Source organism: Eubalaena glacialis, chromosome 2, assembly GCF_028564815.1.
Source record: "Eubalaena glacialis isolate mEubGla1 chromosome 2, mEubGla1.1.hap2.+ XY, whole genome shotgun sequence".
NCBI lineage: Eukaryota > Metazoa > Chordata > Mammalia > Artiodactyla > Balaenidae > Eubalaena > Eubalaena glacialis.
Genome location: NC_083717.1, coordinates 52,397,928 through 52,416,577, shown reverse-complemented (window position 1 = coordinate 52,416,577; position 18,650 = coordinate 52,397,928). Strand labels below are relative to the sequence as shown.

Below are 18,650 nucleotides of genomic sequence, written 5' to 3'. Positions count from 1 at the left end.
CCGTGCTGCACTAAGTCAGCCCAAGGGTCATCTCTGTCTCCGCTGCCCCAGCAGGCAGTGTGGCCATCCAGAACCCGGACTGCATGCATCTCCAGTGCTGCACCTTGCCTGACTGCGTGTGAAGCTCAGCACCGTGCCTAGCATGCAGCAGGCACTCAATAAATGTTTGTGTGCTGAAAAGAATCAAGCCACTGGGACCAGCAATCCATCTATTAACACCTCTAACCAGAATGATCACCCTAAAATACCAAGGTCTACTCAAACCCCTCAGCCTTCCTGCGCCCCAGCCCGCCTGCAGCAGAACACCTGAACTCCCTCCCCAGACAGCCCCACACCTCCACAATCTGCCCCAATCACTTCCCAGATTGCTGTCTCACTGTCTCCTCCACGACCTCTGCCCACCCTCCGTGCTCCTGTTGGCAGATGGCTGGTGGGGTTAATAATTTGTTCTAGGTAGAAGAAACTGGGGAATGGGCCTACTCCTAGAGCAGAGGATTCAAGACCAAGGGGAAATTGCCAACTGAAGTACAGAAACTGCCTGTTCATAAATGAACCATAGGGCTCAGAAAGTGGACTGGAATTCATAGGAAGGCTGTGTGGGCCTGACAGTGAACTTACTGTCAGTACCTGACTGGCCAATGTGCCAAAGGGCTGCCAGGGTGCTCTGGGGCTGCAGGAGACACAAGCTTGGTGGGACTGGAGCTAAGAGAGTTTTGCAAGTTTTCACCAGAGAGCTGGTCTCCTTTTGATCGTGGGTGTCATGAAGTCACTCAAGGATCCCAGATTCTGCAGGCGGGCTGGCCTCCGCCTTTGCACCCTGTCCTGCCACCACGACAAAGGGGAAAGTGTGCTCCCTGCTCTGCTTTCTCTCCCCTGGAGTTCACAGCCCTCCGCCCTCCTATCTAAATCCTACTAATCCTGAAAGCCCTGGGGCAAGGACCACCTTCTTCACCCCCAGTAAGTGTCTGCGTTACAGCCCTCAATTAGGTAACAAGGATGCCATCTTACTTCACAGTCAGCAGCGTTTACTTGAGCACTGCCAAGTGCAGGCCAGCCTGTCAGGCACTGGGGTTGAAGATACTGAAGGATGCTGCAGATGGAAGCGGCTCAGGGAGTTTATGTCTCGAAGGGAAGAGCTGTGTGTGTATTGAATGTGCATCTAGTCACCTTTCAAGGACTAAGAGTATGTGATGTTGACCAGAAAGCCAGGAAAGAACACCTGCAGGGAAGCCTCCTGTGCTTCTTTGGGAGGTACTATTTATCAGAAGTAAATCATCAATAACAAGAGAGTGGCTGTGTGTGGCACTGAATTCTCTAGACATGAGGAACAGGAGGAAGCAGATGTTGCCAGTTCCTAAAACTGAGCTCTTTCTAGGTCTTACACCACCAGAGTTTCTGCAGGGTTGAAATTTGTGAAACTCAAGCCCAGGGAGAGGTAGTAAAAAGCAAGAAGTCAGAAAACATGATGACACACTCAGAATTCAGACATGCTTGTGAAAAGACTTCTGGGCTGGATGGTGGTTGGAAAAACACGTAGGATTTGTACCTGGTCTTGGGTTAGTCTGAAAACTTTCACTTATACAAGTTACTTTCCTTTTGGTGCACGAACATTATAGGGTGCACAAGTTTTTCCAAAGTGGCAGAGAGGAAGAAGGAAGGAGAAAGGATGCACAGTACACCTGACATGGAAATGTAGCTGGGCAAGCCCTCATTACTTATCTATGTTTAGTCCGGGCAGGATCACAATAAACCAGGTTCTGAGGGGGAGAAGCCGGCAATTGTATAATTAAATCCATGCACGCTGAACTGCAAAATCAAAGACAGCTGGCTGTGGAGATCCCCAGAATTCAACAATGCCATGGTTAAGGCACATCTCTCCGGAGGAAACAGAGAATATGCTCATGTTGGTCCTTAGGCATGAGCCCTTTCAATTTTGGGCCAAACAGAAGGAAGTACTGCTCTCCCAGAAGACACTGTATGAGGACTTAAGAAACGGGCTTTCCAAGGCAGTGATGGTGACCAGGACCAGTTCAAGAAGGACTAGGGCACTTGGCTCATTACAGAAAGTGATGTTTGGGGTTACCTCTGCATAAGAAGGTCTCCTTGTCCTGTGATGGAAGCTGTGGTCCAGGAGGGCAATTACCTGCCTTTATATAATGCTGCCTGAAGCTTCCATACAAAAATATCACGGTGAATGAGCCAGTGGACTACAATGACATCTCTCATGCTTTTATGTCAGTGCAACCCTTATGGTTGAAGAATATAATTGTTCATGAAGGGCTGAAATTGACAATGTTTTTAGGCTGGCTTTAACCTTGAGAGCTGTGGGGCTGGCAACTGGGCCCTGAGCAGACACAGAGAAGGGTTCTCTGCCCCAATGCTGGTGGGGGGGATGCCTCTGCAATTTTGAGAACTCACAAGAGCAAGTTCCAACACTGCCTCCTTACTAGGTCTCTACTGAGCCCACAAAGCAGAATCTGCATCTCTTCTCCCTGTGTTCCCATCTCACTGTCCCTTGAGGGGACAGACGAGAGCTCAATGACAGTACAGCATGACACAAAAAAGGCAGTCAGTAGAATTAGTCTTTCCAGTCAAGACACACGTGTTAAAACGGCAGAGAAATACATAGAATGTTCTAAAATGTATTCATGAACCCTTGGCCTACATAAAACCCAAAACTTTCTTTTTGTGGGTAAGCAGATTCCTGGGTGGTGGTTCCTTGTTGAACCAGCCAGGAAGACAAGAGCCACCTTCTGACATGTGAAGGAACAGTCAGGGCACCAGACAGACGGAGGAGTGCAAAAACAACAGGTCTAATCTGAAAGGAACAGACTCACTAAAAGGTCTGAAGAACAAGCCAAAAGAAACTCTAAAAATGAAGGTGCTCAGAGCAGCAGAGCCAGTTGCAGAATCTGAAGACATATCCCAGGCCACCTGAGTGATGTCAGTGACTGTGCAGAAGGGGATCTGTGCATGAATGCCAACAAGTTGGGGTAAATTTCAAGCCTACAGGTGTCTTTTGGGAGCCCAGACTGTCAGAGGAGGCTCTAAGTGAGGTGGAGTCAGCTGGACAGGGGATCAGCACGCTGGAGACAGCAACTCTGGCCCAGTCTCCCTGTGCAGGTGAGGGCCATGGCAAACGAGGACTATGCCCCACATCCTCGGCCCTGGAGAACCCCCCATGCAAGGCTTCCAAACGCCTACTGCTCAAGTCCCTGCACCCTGGCGGGGACAGGCTCTCAGGAGGGAGGGGGCATTGAAAGTGAAAGGATGAGAAGGAGCCTGGACCTTGACTGGCCATCTACCTGTGCACGTGAGGTGGCCATGGCGGGCGAACCAGGCCAAGGGCAATGGAGCGACAGCCACAAGGATGGTGTCATGGGCTGAACTGTGTCCCTGAAAAAGATATGTTGAATCCCTAATACCTGATAAAAAGCTTATTTGAGCTTATTTGGAAATAGGGTCTTTATAGAGGTAATCACATTAAAATGAGGTCATTAGGGTGGGCCCTCATCCAGTATGACTGGTGTCCTTATGGAAAGGGGAGATTAGACACAGAGGCAGATGTGTGCAGAGGGAAGATGATGAGAAGACACGGGGAGGATGGCATGTGGCTGGAGTGATGGGTCTACAAGCCAAGGAACACTGAGGACTGCCAGCAACCACCAGACACTATGAAGCGGCAGGGAGGGGTCCTCCACTGGAGATGTGACAGGGAGCACGGCCCTGCCAACACCCTGATGTCAGACTCCAGCCTCCAGAACTCGAGACAATACATTCTGGTTATTTTAAGCCAACCAGTGTTTGGTACTTTGTTACGGTGGCACTGATACAGATGGTAACAAGTCAAATGACAATTGGAGAAGTCAAGACCTGAGAATCCGGAACTTTCCATCAACAGAAGCCCACAGATTAAGAAAGGAAATGAAAGAAGCAGAGAGTCTTGAAAGCTAGAAGGATGTCTCTTAAGATAAGCAGATTAGAAACATAATAAAAAGGTGGGAAAAGGACAGTAAAACCAGTCATTAACTTAGGGAAAAGCCTGGGAGGACTCTATGGTGTAAAAGGAGAATTTCGAAAATGACCTGAGAATACTAAAGGGAGTAAGAGAAGGGAGAGGAAAAGAGAAAAGGGGAGGACAGCCTTCCTTCTAAACTCAGAAGGAAGATAAATTAAATCACTCACTTAAATGACTTAAATTAAATTAAACGACTTAGTGAGAGGAAAAAAATGAAATCAGTTCTGACAAAAGCCTGCCTGCTAAAAATATTATAAATGTCAGAATTAGTAGTGGTTAGCTACCAATATCATTTCAAACAAACAAACAAAAAGGGAAACATAACCAAGGAAGCCAGATCAATGAGAAATGTAAGAACAAAAATAACTTACAAGCAAACCTACAATGGCATTTTAAATAGTCAACACGAACAGTCTGTTGCCTCCAAGGGCACACTCAAACCTGAACCCTGTAGGGGAACCTTCTGGAAGTTGAGCTGTGATCACATGATAATACTTGCCTGGTGACTCTTTGCAATGCATGCACAGAACTTTTTCAAATGACCCTCACAGTAACCCTGTAAGCACAATTTGCACATAAAGAGCCTCAGTGAGTTGACCTGTTTGAAGGTAACAGAACCAGGATCACGATTCAGGTGCCTAATGTTCTGTCTGGTCCCTTCCTACCAGGCACCATGTTCATTCACATGGCCATGGAATAGCTGACACGATTTCAAAGGCATTAGGAGAGATAACCAAGGTGACTCAATAATGATAAAGACACTTAACCGCAACCCCCAAAATACAACTATGCTAAATCTTTGTGTTCCAACCCAGGACAAATTTGTAAAAAACAAACCCATGAAAATTCAAGAAAAATATTAGCAGGATATGATAGGTCAAATATGCAAAAAAATGAATGGAGGACACTACAATAAGAATGGGAGATGACCAAATACTAGGGGACAGGAGAACGAATTCTGTTTTCAAATCAGTATGAACTTGCACATAAATTGATTACAGTCTGTGTAAGAAGCAAAAGTAAAAGGAAAAAAAGGGGGGAAAAGGGCAAGCCTCCTACATATCTTATGCCTGGACAAAGGCAAAGTAAATGTAGAGACCAATGATGAAAGCAGAATTAAAAGGTGTCCAATTATTTGGCCATTAAAAATGCCCTTTCAAATAATGCTTGGGTAGGAGAGAAAACCAATTCACAACAGTAGAATATATTTTTGAACAACAAAAACATCACAAGTAATGGGGAAAAAAAACGAACAACTCTGATCACAGTTTGAAAAGGAAAAAGTGAAGCATGATAAACTAGCTCTGCCCTGCTTAGAATGGAAAGCTAAAAGAAAGCAGGGAAATGAAAACAAAATTAGACTAAAAATAGAAAAACCAAAATGAAGTAAAACAAGGAAGTTGGTAAATAAAACCAATTCTAGAGTTGTTGGAAAATAATAAAATTGATAATCAATTGACTAAAAATAAAAGTACCTTAATAATCTAAGAATGAAAATGACAATCTAACAACTGCTGAAAAACAATGTTTAAGTTGTGGGAGATGTCCTCAGCCAGAGCTAACAAACCAAATAATGATGTTGAAATGCAAAATTTAATTCCAAAATAAAAAATTCTCAAAGTGACACAATAAGAGAAAAAACAAAATAATGTATATGAGACAAACAAATAAGGAAACTAAAGAATCACTCTCCAAAGGCTCCTAATTCAATGTAATTCTTTTTCAATCCAATCTTCAAAGAACAAATAGCCTCTGTGTTACATACATGGTTCCTTAACAGAAGACTCACTTTATTTTATGAGTAAAACCAATTACTTTGCAAGAGCCGTTAAAATTCTAGCCAACTGCATGTACACACATGGACGCAAAAACTGTAACAAAATCTTCCCTAATGGAAATCAACAAGTGAACTCAAAGGTTTCAGTTCTGCAACCAAGGAGGATCTATACCAAGAAAATAGCACTGTTGGTGGTAACTTATGGAAAACCATCAGCACATTTTGTTAAAGAAAAGTGGCCCTCTTTTAATCATCTGAACGCCAAAACATAGTTAATAAAATTTATCACTTTTTCATCGCTAAAATTCTTAAAAATAGATAAACAAGGTTTGTTTTAAATCAACATTGTGCTTTCTTCCCTGTAGTATTTCAGTCATTCCTTTGAAAAATAGGAAACTTACCAAAAAAATCTCCCTTCCAACTCAAGAATTTTGCCAATAGCAATATGCAAGAGAGAGAAAAAAACAAGAAATAAAAATACTATCTCTGCAGTTACTAAGCTATTCAACTTACTGTTGAGAGAACCCTGTTTCCTCAACTTTTAAAAATTTATTATTTATTTATTTATTTATTTTTTTCAACTTTTAAATAAAGACAAAAATTTCTACCTCACAGACTTGTATAGAAGATTAAAGTAGAATATTTGGCAAAGTACTTTGTTAGTCATGAAGTCCTATGTAAATGGCAGTTTACTACATATATAAAATTTTATCCATCCATCTATTCACCTATTCATCCATGCATCCATCCATGCATCCATCCATCCGTCCACCCACCCACCCATTTTCCATCCATCCATCCAAGCAACCAACTCCTCATCCTGTTCCAGGCCCTACACTGAGGGGCAAACACAGGGTGAGCAAAGCTGGACAAATCCCTGCTTTCACGAAGCTTCCAGTCAAATGGGGGAATTGACATTAAACAAGAAAGTCACCAGAACAGACAACCCCAAACTTTGTTAAGTGCTCTGAATAAAATGGCAGGAAGCTCTAAGAGATGGAAGGGGGGATGTGACCCGGCCTGTGGGCTGGGGCAGGCTTTCCTGAGGACGTGGTGTACGGCTGAGGTGTGGAGGTAGTGCTGGTGTCCAGGAGCAGCGCTGTGCTGAGCATGAGGAGACAGGCACGCTTGTCCCTGTTGTGTGGTGTCCACCCTGCGGGTAATCATGGCCAGTAGAGTTCCCCCTGCTGCTGGACATTTGGGTTTTGTTCTCCTAGTTTCTCTTATAGATAGCAGTGCTTTGAGCAGTACAGTTGTGGCAATTACGTTTTTTTTCTTTTGAGTTACATCCTAGAGGTATCTTTCAGAAAGGAAATACCAAATTCAGAGCTGTTCTCTGGGAGAAAAGAGTTTTATAGCTTTTGTCACATGACGCCAATTACTTTCCACACATACGGAACCAATTTATAGTGCCAGCAGCAAGGCTTTGGTGTCCCTTTCTCTTTGACGCTGCCAAGTGCCTTACTCAGCATTTATATTTATTTTTGCGAGTTTAATAGGTATGTGATGGTACTTTCAAGTCATTTTAATTTGAATTTCTGTAATTGCCAATAAGATTGTATATGTTTCCATGCCATGATTTACTATCTGTGTTTTCTCATGTGTAAATTAACTGTTCGTTTCTCTTAACTTCTTGCCCTCACAAAGGGCATTTGTGAGCAATGTGACAGCAAGGGCCGTGGCTCTGGCTTGGGCACTGTTGAGTCCCAAGCAACTAGTAGGCGATATATAAACACTGACTGAATTAAACTCAATTATCAACTGACATATAATTGCGTCAATGGTGTTTTCTGGATTTCAGTTTCTGTCAATTCTTTATTCTCAAGTATCTGCTAATGTTTTCCTTTTTAAAATTTCTTTAAAAATTATATTTTACTATATTAGTACACTATAGTAAAATTATATTTTACTATAAATAACTTTTATATATATATATCATTTATCTTATTCGTGACTATATGTCTTTATACATCTTTATATATCTTTAAAATTTTGAAATGGAATCATTTTCTTCTATAACTGGAATAAATTTGCTTTTTGAAAGTATATTCTGATGAATTTCCAGTGCTTAACTCTTACCTGTCTGGAATTTATTTACATCATTATGAATGTACTTGTCTATGCTGATATCCAATAGTTCCAATGACATTTGATAATGTTTTCTTATTCTTTCCTTATTGTGTTTTCTAGTTTGTCACATAAGTTCAAATAATAGTTTTAGTATTTCTGCATCTCTATGAATCATTTTCTCATTGTAAACTAAATGTAAGTGGTTTGCATAACTGCTGCTTTGTATTATGTTTGATGATCTAGTGGGACAGGCCACCAGGAACACCTACCTGAACGGTTACACAGTGCACCTGCTCAGCTGTTCTACCCTGTGACCCTCGCTATCTGTTCTCAAGTTCTAGGAAGCACTCACCATGTGGACAACGTCACAGTGGCGAGTCTATTCCATAGAGAAAGCGTATGAATGGGGCATGAGAGTGGGAAGAGATTTGGTATTTGGAAACTAGAGAAAACAGTAGGATAATTGGCTAAATTTCAGGGCACAGGGAAAGTGGAGCTGATGGAAGAGGCCCATAATAATTCTGAGTTTGATCTCATAACTCTCAGAAGACAGGTGAAGGCTCTTCCTTTCACACAAGCCAGTGGTGAAAAGGCCAAACCACAGGCAGTCAGGCTGCCCCCAGTGCTGCCTCTCACCTGCCAGGGCCCTACTGCCCCAGAGATTTACATCTGCTCTGTGAGACAGTACCACCTGCTGTGAGGAGGACGAGAGGAGCTGAGAAAGTGCAAGATGCAGATGTAGAAATGCTCTGGAAAGTGTAAAATTCTTGAATAAGACTCTTGTACCAAACACTAGGCCTAACCTTGGGCAAGGATGTTCCCCAGAAGCCTTAGTGCTCACAATGTCAGTAGCCCTTGGTCAGCTGCTCATGAAGGCCCCAGCAAAGGCTGAGCAACCACACTTGCTGCAGCCTGCTCTTTCTGAGTATCCCATATATGCAAATCCTCAGACCCACCAGATCACTCTGATGGAGAAGGGCTGCTTCAGCTCCCAAAATGTGCAGCCAGGATGTTTGTGCTTGGGCACAGATACAGGCATCTGAATGGCCAGTCACTAGGAATGTTTAAGGTACATCATAAGCCAGAGCTGATCCAAAAATGACAATAGTAGTAGTAGTAGTAGTAATAAGTGATCCTCTCTAGGTTTGCTGCCAGATTTGAAATCATCAGGGACTTGTAAAGAAAATTAATAATTCCCCAACTGTGTAGTTTCAGAATCAATTTCAGCTCTTGTGCACTTACTCCTATACTCAGAACAGCCCAGCGTGCCCTCTGGCCCAGCCCTCTAACTGCTGAATGGGACAAACACCGTGGTTAGTTCAGGCCCTGCTTAGGCCTCTCCTGGCATTTCTGTTTTCCTGCTCCTTCCCGGGTGTGCCAGCATGAAAGTGTTGTTTCTCATGGCAACAAAGCAAACATTGACAGGACAGTCACCAGGAACACAGGCCGACTCAATAAACATTCAGGCAAAGGTTTGGCGGTTTTCCAGAAGGGCACCCATGAGCCAGAGCCAGGAACGGCTTTGGCCAGGTCTGACTTGGCTTTGCTTTTGCTCTTTTAAAAGTGTCCAGACCATGTGGTGTGCGCTCTCAGACTTTCCTTTCCAAACACCATCAAAACCTAACGGAGCAGCCCGCCCGCTGCCAGTGGAAAATCAACGTGGGCTTCTCAGCCATTCCCCATTTGCCAGCAGAGGCAGGTCCTGGCAGCCTGAGAACTAGGCTGTGCCTGACACAGAGGCGTGGTGAACCTCGACTGGCCGTGGCTTCCACAGAGGCAGCAATTACATTAAAAAATATCAACTAGCTAGTGGGGGAGGCAGAACACAAATACAGAAAAAAACAAGATGACTGCTTCAGCAAGGTCACTGCCACGAATGCCAGTAGGCAAGGGAGTTTTCAGGCTGTGTACACATGGCAGCAAAGCACCCTTTCAGTGCCTGCCCTTGTCTAATATTCTGAACAAAACATGCCAGTTCAACTCCACTGCACACCTGGGAAGATCGAAGCACTTACCTCTGGTTTCTGAGTCATCGTTCCTGACACTGGACCCCTCCGCGCTAACCCCCTCTCTTCTGCTGGCAGCACAGAAGGAAAGTGTTGTCACAGGTTAGAGATCATGGCAGCCAGACACACTGGCTGCACACACTGCACACACTGCACACACTGGCTGCACACACTGCAAGGCCCTTGAGTTTGAAATTCACTTGAATAAAAAAAAAAATACCACCTGCTTTGGGGAAGCCCAAGGAGTCTTTATGACTCAGGCTGCACTGTAATTTCATTTTCTCTTCCGATTCTACCCAAAAGGGCAAAGGAGAAGAAAAGCAACATTGTCTTTTCTTTGTCTTCTCCTTTGCAGAATGCAATAATCACTTCCATGCTCTATCCCTATCTTGGCAAATTAGCAGGAGTTACCTGTAGAAAAGATCACAGATACAGATGTCAACCATTTCTGCTTTGAACCTTAAGCCAAGAAAATGCAAGTCACTGGGTACACATTAGAATCATCTGGGGAGTTTTTAAAACTACTGATTTGGGTCCCATCCCAGAGATTCAGATTTAGTTAGTGTACGGTATGGCCTGTGCATCAGGATTTTTAAAAAGCCCCCAGGAATTCCAATTACAGAAAAGTGTGAGAACAACTGATCTATATGAAAGACCTGGGAGGGACAGTTCAGGAATCATGAAATAAGAAAATCCCCAAGTTAAGAAGGCTCAGGTTCTGGTCTGAGTATCACTGTTTAATATTTTCTGTTCTTGGACAAGTAACAGAATATCTCTAAATCTCAATACTTTCATTTGGTAAACAGATTATATTTCTTGCAATTCTTACTAAAGTGTTCTATGGATCAAATATGAAAAGAAAGTGCTGGGAAAAACACTGAACACTACACACATGTAAGGGTTAGATGATCACTATTTATTTCCTTTTGCAACATGAAGCTAATGTTTAATGTTTATTGAGCCCTTATTATGTGCCAGGCCCTGTGCTAAGTGCACACCTGGCCTCCAAGGTAGATACAATGATTAACTCTGTTTATAACTGAGACCAGCCAAGGCACAGAGAGCTAACAAGTTATGGAAAATAGAATATCAGTGTTCTCTAGAAACTAGGAAACCAGCAACGATAAGAAAAAAGTAAAAAGGAAATAGCAATACATATAATCAAAAAGATGGGAGGAATAAACCAATATGACAGGTCCCACACAAATGTGAATTGGGTGGGTTCCTCTTTCAAAAGACACAGTCTTGGATGGGATTAAAAACTCAATACTGTTTACAAAAAATACACCTAAGACAAAATAAAAACTGAAAATAAAGGCTGGGGAAACTTAAACAAGGTTGATGCAAAGAAAAAAGAGCAGTGTGGCCATGTGAAGAGCAGACAAACCCAATTTTAAGGATAGAAGCATCGACAGGATTAAGGCAGATATTTGATATAATGAAATACGTTAAAATGGCTCATAAAGCCATAAACCAGGTGTATGAAGCAAAAACTTCTAGAAGTATATGAAGAACTAGATAAAAATCAGTAGATGAGGAAACCAAGCCCCAGAGATGTAAGTAACCAGATGGAGGTCCTAGAGTAGTGAGGCCTGGAGCCCAGATTAGAGCCAGGAAGTCTCCTGCCAGAGCCTCACCTTGACCACAACACCATCAACCAAACACTCAGAGAAGATGTCAAGAAGGTTTCAGTACAGATAAAAGCCAAAATGAATGAAGGAACAAACAAAATAAATCATAAAAAAATAAGGAAAATCTAGGTCCTTGGTAGGACCACTAGAATATATAAATCCCTGGCTGGTCTGATTAAATTCAAAAGAGAAAAAGTAAAACTGTTCAACATCATAAATCAAAAGCATAAATGGGAGTATAACTACAAATATAGAAGAAAAGAATTACCAAAAAAGGTAAATGTAACACACTATCATGGCAAATTAAAAAATCTAAAGGAAATGGATGATTTTCTACCAAAATATAACCTCCTGAACTGCACATAAGCAAAAGCAGACAACCTGAACTGATCAATGACTTCAAAAGAAGCCCCAAAACAAAGACCTGCTTTATCTAATCAATCTTTAACAATAAATAATTCCTATGAAACTTCTCCAGATTGTAATAAAATGGGAAGTTCCTTAAGTCATTCTGTAAAGCTAACATAGTCTTATACCAAAATCTCATAAAGATAATAAAAATAGAAAATTGTAGATCAATTCACCTATAAATATAGATGCAAAAACTGTAAATAAAATATCAATAGGTCAAATCCAGCTGTAAAAACACCAATTAGCATTATTACAAGATTTCAATATTGGGTCAATATCTAGCATCATCATTCATTACATAAACAAATTAAAGTAGAAAAGCTATGTGAATATATCCATAGTTGCTAAAAAGAGATCCAACAAAATTCAGCAACCTTTCCTAATAAAAATCCTAAGCAAAAAGGAATATATGGAAACTACCTAAATATAACAAGTCTATTTACCAAAAATCTACAGCAAATGACCATAAACTGCTGATGCCAAGACCTTTAAAAACAGGAACAAGAGAGATACATCTGCTCTTTTCAGATGATTCAACTTTTGACATTTCTGCTGATAATCAGTAAGCCATGAAATAAAGTAAGTTAAATAAATATTAGAAAAGACAAGACAAACCTGCTTTAAATTTGCAGATGACTTGATAATATACCTAAAAGTTTCAAGGAACTCCTCTAAAAACTGAATTAGTAAGACAAGTTGGTAAGGGGACTGGGTAAAACAAATAAATAAACAGAAGAGCTTTCCTTCGTACCAGCAACATTAGGCTGGAAATGGGTAAGAATTATATATATTCCATTCAAACAGTGGCAAAAACAATAATAAATAAACAAAATAGGTTCAGGAAATCTTTATGAGGAAAACTATAAAATCCCATCAAAGAACATAAACGCAGCACAAATTGCCATGGGAGTCACCATGGGAAATGCACAAAATGGAAAAACGAATGTCTGATAACAGTCAAGATATTTTTGAAAAAAGCAAATAAGGAGTAGAAAACTTGCATTAACAGGTTGTAAGGTTTAAATGAAATGCCTATAATCAAAACAGTATAGCATTTGAACAGAAACAGATTAATAGGCCAGTGGACCAGTGCAGAGAATCCCAAAATGTATACAGGTATATATTGGGGGAAATGGCATTAGTGACATTTCAATTCAGAGGGAAAATCAAAGTTTATTTTAAAAATTGTGCTGGAATAACTGATCATCCACCTAGAAGAGAGGAATGCTAGATTCCCTCCCTCAAACCACATATACAAATAAATACAAGAAAAATTAAAGCTTAAAATATAAAAAATAAATGAGTAAAAATAGTATAAAAGACTCTAGGAGAATATTTATATTAAATCGAGGGGGAAATGACTTTCTTATATAACCCAAATGCCATAAAGGAAAAAACAAACATATTTGATTATATATTCTCATATCTTTGTTGTCTCAAAAGATAACAGAAGACAAATAATGGATTGGGAAAAATATTGGCAACATGTATGATAAACAAAGGCTTAAAATCTCTAACATACAAAAAGACTCTCCAAAACGAGAAGGAAAAGGTGAGTAATCCTTGAGAAAAATAATCAACAAACTGTAACAGGCAACTCACATAAAGGGAAATGCAAATAATTGATGATGATATGAAAAGATGCTCAATATTATTAAGAATAGAAATGTGGACATTAAAACATGGAGATTCCATTTTTACCCATCAGAGTGATGAAAATTAAAAGGCTCCTGGACATCTAGTGCTGGCCAAAGTATGGGGATAGATACCCCCATGTAAAGCTGGTAAAAGTGTGAAACCAGAAATAATCTAAATGTCCACCAACAGGAAAAGGGCTGAGTCAACTAAGCTACATTCACTCTAGATTTAAGGCACGTATTTAAAAGAATGAGATGTAGCCACATTGACTGATCTAGGGGGAGTCAGTGATAGAGTGCTAAATTTAAAAAGTCAAGTTGAAGATAATGTAAACAATGCAATATTATTTTTGTTATTAAAATGGTTAACTAGAACTAATTCCTGTATGTGTTTTTTTCCCAGTTTTATTGAGCAATAATTGACATACGACATTGTATAAGCTAAGATGTATGATCTGTTGATTTGATACATTTATATACTGCAGAATGATTACCTCTTGTAACCTTAGCTAACACCTGTACTATGTCACCTAATTACTATTTCATTTTTGTGGTGAGAACATTTAAGCTTTATTCTCTTGGAAACTTTCACATATATAATACAGTGCTATTAGCTGTAATCACAGTGCTGCACATTAGATCTCTGGAACTTATAGCTGAAGTGACCAACACTTTGGCTATATGACCAACATCTCCCCATTTGCCCCACCCCCCAGGCGCTGGCAAACCATCTACTCTGTTTCTATGGTTTGCCTGTTTTAGATTCCACATGTAAGTGAAAACATACAGTATTTGTCTTTCTCTGTCTGACTTCTTTCACTCAGCATAATGTCCTCAAAGTCCATCCATGTTGTTGCAAATGGAAGGATGCACTTCTTTCTCATGGCTGAAAAATATTCCACTGTATATATACACCACCTCTTCTTTATCCATTCATCCACAGACAGTGACTACTCACTATTTTTCCCGGACAACTGCTGGGCAAGGCACTTGCTTCGACGAAATACTTCCTGAGGAGATATTTGCTGGGGTCAGGACTGTCCAGTAAGATGTAGGAACAGAAAAAGGCCCCATGCCGAAGCAGGAATATGGCAATGTCTTCATTCCCTAAAGGACAGAAAGTGGAGAGCTAAGGGCATTTGGATGCAGGGTGTGTCACAGTTGTCCAAAAGGGCAGACACTCACATGTGAAATAAAAATGAAAAGGGCACTGGTGCTGTCGAACTTCTCTATTACCTCCCTTGACGCCGGAAGGTTCCTGTTAGTGACAGAACTTTTGTGGGGCTTTGCCCTTTGAAGTGCCTCCTAAGATGGTCCCATTTGCCACGGTTGGTCCCTGTCACTGAAATTCCCTTGCAGGAGTGAGTAGGGGGAAGGAGGAAAGAGGCAGACCTTTTGAAGAAGCAAAGAATGGAGTTGCGAAAACCTCCACAAAGGCCATTGGAGAGCAGAAGTTGAGTGTGAAGGATGGGCCCACATCTCCACAGGGTGATGGTTTTCATGGGCGGACTGACTGGGGACCCACCTGACTTGATGGCCGCGTAGAGTGGCAGGCGCACGATGACAGGGAACTCATTCTTCCTGACTGCATAGCTCTCCGGGTCGGCCCCGTGCGTCAGGACCAGGAGCTTCACCACCGCCAGGTGCCCCCGCTGGCAGGCCAAGGCCAGCATCCAGTTCAGTAATCGCTGGGGGCTGCAGGGACCTGGCGGGGATGACAGGACAAAGGGAGAGGGTGGCTGAAGGGACTGGTTGTTCCTGCTCTGAAATCCCCTTCGATCACGGCCCTATTTCCAGCTGAAATTCGCTTCCGTCCAGTTGACAGTGTCTATGGAATAGTCCCTCTGAATTGCATATGACATTTCCCCACATCATTATAACCCACCTGCTCATCGAATAACACCAACTGAGGAAAAGCAGCATTCAAAAGCAGCATTCAAAACAGTGTGATCTTAACAATGGAAATAAGACTAGAAAGAACTACCTTCAGTGCTGCAGAATTATCTCTGGGTAGTGGGATTGTGAGCATCCCCTTACTATCTTCCTCATCCCCAGCCCTGACCTCATCCCTAGAGCAGCATCACACCTAGGGATATGGGTTTTGGAGATAGGCAGTTTAGGATTAAAATTTTTCAGCTTCCCCGGTGGCACAGTGGATAAGATTCTGCACTCCCAATGCAGAGGGCCTGGGTTCGATCTCTGGTCAGGGAACTAGATCCCACATGTGTGCTGCAGCTAAGAGTTTGCATGCTACAACTAAGGAGCCCGCTTGCCACAACTAAGACCTGGTGCCACCAAATAAATAAATAAATAAATATTTTTAAAGAACAGTGAATTTATCTGACCTCAAAAATAAAGATTAAAAAAAAATATTTCAGCTGTGTCATCTTGGGCAAATTTCTTATTCTCTTTGTGACTCAGTTTACCCATCAGTAAAATGGGAATAATAACAACCCACCTCCCAAGTTTAATGGGAGGATTACATGACATAGTGTATGTCAAGTGCCTGACTCAATAAATTGTCATAACCTCTGTCAAGTGCCTGACATAACTCATTATGATATGTCATTATGTTCTTAGAGTAGTAACACTTTTCTGCATCTCCAAATTATCTGTAATATACATATATTACTTTCATAAGTTAAAAAAATACTTTGATGAAAAAAATAGATCAGCCTAAAACTTAGAGAATTACTCCCTGAAAGAACTGCCTACTTAATTCCAGGATAAAATAACACTTAACACACTGAATGAACAGAGAGAGCGTGGGCTGAAATGTTACAGTATCTTCAAGTTCAAAGTAGTGCAATGTCTTTTGGATCTAGCTGCCATGGAAAAACGATCTCATCCTCCACATGGACACTTCCCAATTGCATCATAACACTGTCTCACTTCCAGAGGCGGAAAGTCCTCAGGAATCAAAGTGCTCTGAAGCCTGGAGAGAGTGACCCTCCCTCTGTGATAGGAAACTGACCAGGAAATAGGGGTGAGGCAGAGAAGGCAAGAATTAAAACCCAACACATAAGGTACCCGGCATCATGCCTGGGCTGCAGCAGGTGCTAAATAAATGTCCCTTCTTTGCCCTCAACTGATAACTAAAATGAACAATTCGAAGGAGGAGGTATATGAACAGAAAACAAATTATCCCTCTCCATTACTACCAGATATCTAGCTATGAGAAGTGCAGTCGTCATGCTGCTAACTTCTGTTGAGGATGTAAGTGTGTCAGTCTTAGGAGGCAGGCCCTGTATTTCACAGTCATAATTTTAATATGAGGAAACCGAAGCTCAGGGAGACTTGGGAACTTGCTGAGGGTCCCACAGTTGGTAAATGGCAAAGTCAAGCCTTAAGTTCTGCTTTATCTAAAACCAAAGGGTGCTCTCTTAACCATACAAACCCCTACATGTATTCTATGAGGCCCAAATCCAGCAACACTCATAGAGCCCATCTTTCCACCTCCTCCTTCTCTTCAGCCCTGCTCAGCTACAAGACCAGGAATTACATAATGATGTCCTTCAAATGATGTTCATAATTACACAACGATGTACCCATACCCCATGGACCTCTCCTCCCTCCTCTTCTTGAACCTTGCCTTCATTCTCTAGCTGCCTCTTGTCTTACCTTACTCCTGACAGTGGCTGCCTTCCCTACAGGCTGGGAATTCCCAGAGAACACAAACTGTTTTGCCCACCTCTGCACTCCCCACAGGGCCCAGCACAATGCTCTGGACTCCTTCAGTCCTCAGCAGCTCTGTCCTGAGTTGAGTTAAAGACAGGACACCCCTGGGAGCAGCAGAGAACCATGCTCAGGTCCACCCAAGCTCTCTGCTCTGCAAAAGCAGGCAAACCAGGCTCTTCCCTTGCTAATCTGCCAAGTAAACTCCTACATAGCCTGCAAAGCCTGGCTCAGATGTCAGCTCCCTCTGAAGACTCCAGCCTGCACCCAGACAAGACCATTCCCTGATGTGTGCTTGCAAACCACTGTGTAAATATTTCAACCTTCGCATGGTTACACCTTTCTGCCTCAATTTCCTCTGCTTGACCAGGACCTACTAAAGGGCTGGGATCACCTTTTTAAAAAGCCTCTGTGTCTATCAAGTTCTGCAGTGTGTCCAGCACTTGGAAAATGCTCAATAAATGTAAGCTGTCCAATGAGATGGGTGAGTCAGCTGGCATAGACTCTTTGGGACTAGAACAGAGCTACTCTTGGAGATCCCCGAGGAAAGGGAATCAGCTTTGGCTCCTTGGGGGCTCCTTCCTGCCCTCCTACACCTTGCTCGACCCAAACAGCATCTATGGGCCCTAACAGTGCCCTGATTTCTGTTCATAAACTCATTTTCCTTCCAGGCACAGGAGAGGCATGCCAGCTTGGAACCAAATCTGAGCACAAATCTACCTCAAAGCACATAGTTGGACACCCCCTAACAGTAGTACTGCATAATTGTGGGGTCCCATGCAAAACTTAAAAATGGGATCCCTTGGACTTCCCTGGTGGTGCAGTGGTTAAGAATCCACCTGCCAATGCAGGGGACATGGGTCCGATCCTTGGTCCTGGAAGATCCCACATGCTGTGGAGCAACTAAGCCCATGCGCCACAACTACTGAGCCTGCGCTCTAGAGCCTGCGAGCCACAACTACTGAAGCCCACACACCACAACTACAGAGCCCATGCACCACAACTACTGAAGCCCACATGCTCTAGGGCCCGCGTGCCACAACTACTGAGCCCGCGTGCCGCAACTACTGAAACCTGCAGGACTAGAGCCCATGCACTGCAACAAGAGAAGCCACTGCAATGAAAAGCCCGTGCACCACAATGAAGAATAGCCCCCGCTCGCCACAACTAGAGAAAGCCTGCGCGCAGCAACAAAGACCCAACGCAGCCATAAAAAACAAAAAAAATGGGGTCCCTTGTTTAAAAATTATTAAAAATTTCAAGAGGGCTGGGACTTCCCTGGCAGTCCAGTGGTTAAGACTTCGCCTTCCAATGCAGGGGGTGTGGGTTTGATCCCTGGTTGGGGAGCTAAGATCCCACATGCCTCATGGCCAAAAAACCAAAACATAAAACAGAAGCAATATTGTAACAAATTCAATAAAGAAT

General features: G+C 42.4%; 1 protein-coding gene across 4 annotated transcripts in view; it reads right to left on the bottom strand.

The window, feature by feature from the left end:
- Positions 1 to 18,650, bottom strand: part of LRRK1 (leucine rich repeat kinase 1) — a 114,898-nt gene that overhangs the window by 54,081 nt on the left and 42,167 nt on the right. For all 4 annotated transcript variants that reach the window (XM_061180000.1, XM_061180001.1, XM_061180002.1 and 1 more), the window contains 2 exons: positions 15,076 to 15,255; positions 14,509 to 14,657 (listed from right to left, as the gene is read on the bottom strand). In XM_061180000.1, coding sequence (XP_061035983.1) covers positions 14,509 to 14,657; positions 15,076 to 15,255 — 329 coding nt within the window. The remainder of the gene's footprint in view (positions 1 to 14,508; positions 14,658 to 15,075; positions 15,256 to 18,650) is intronic.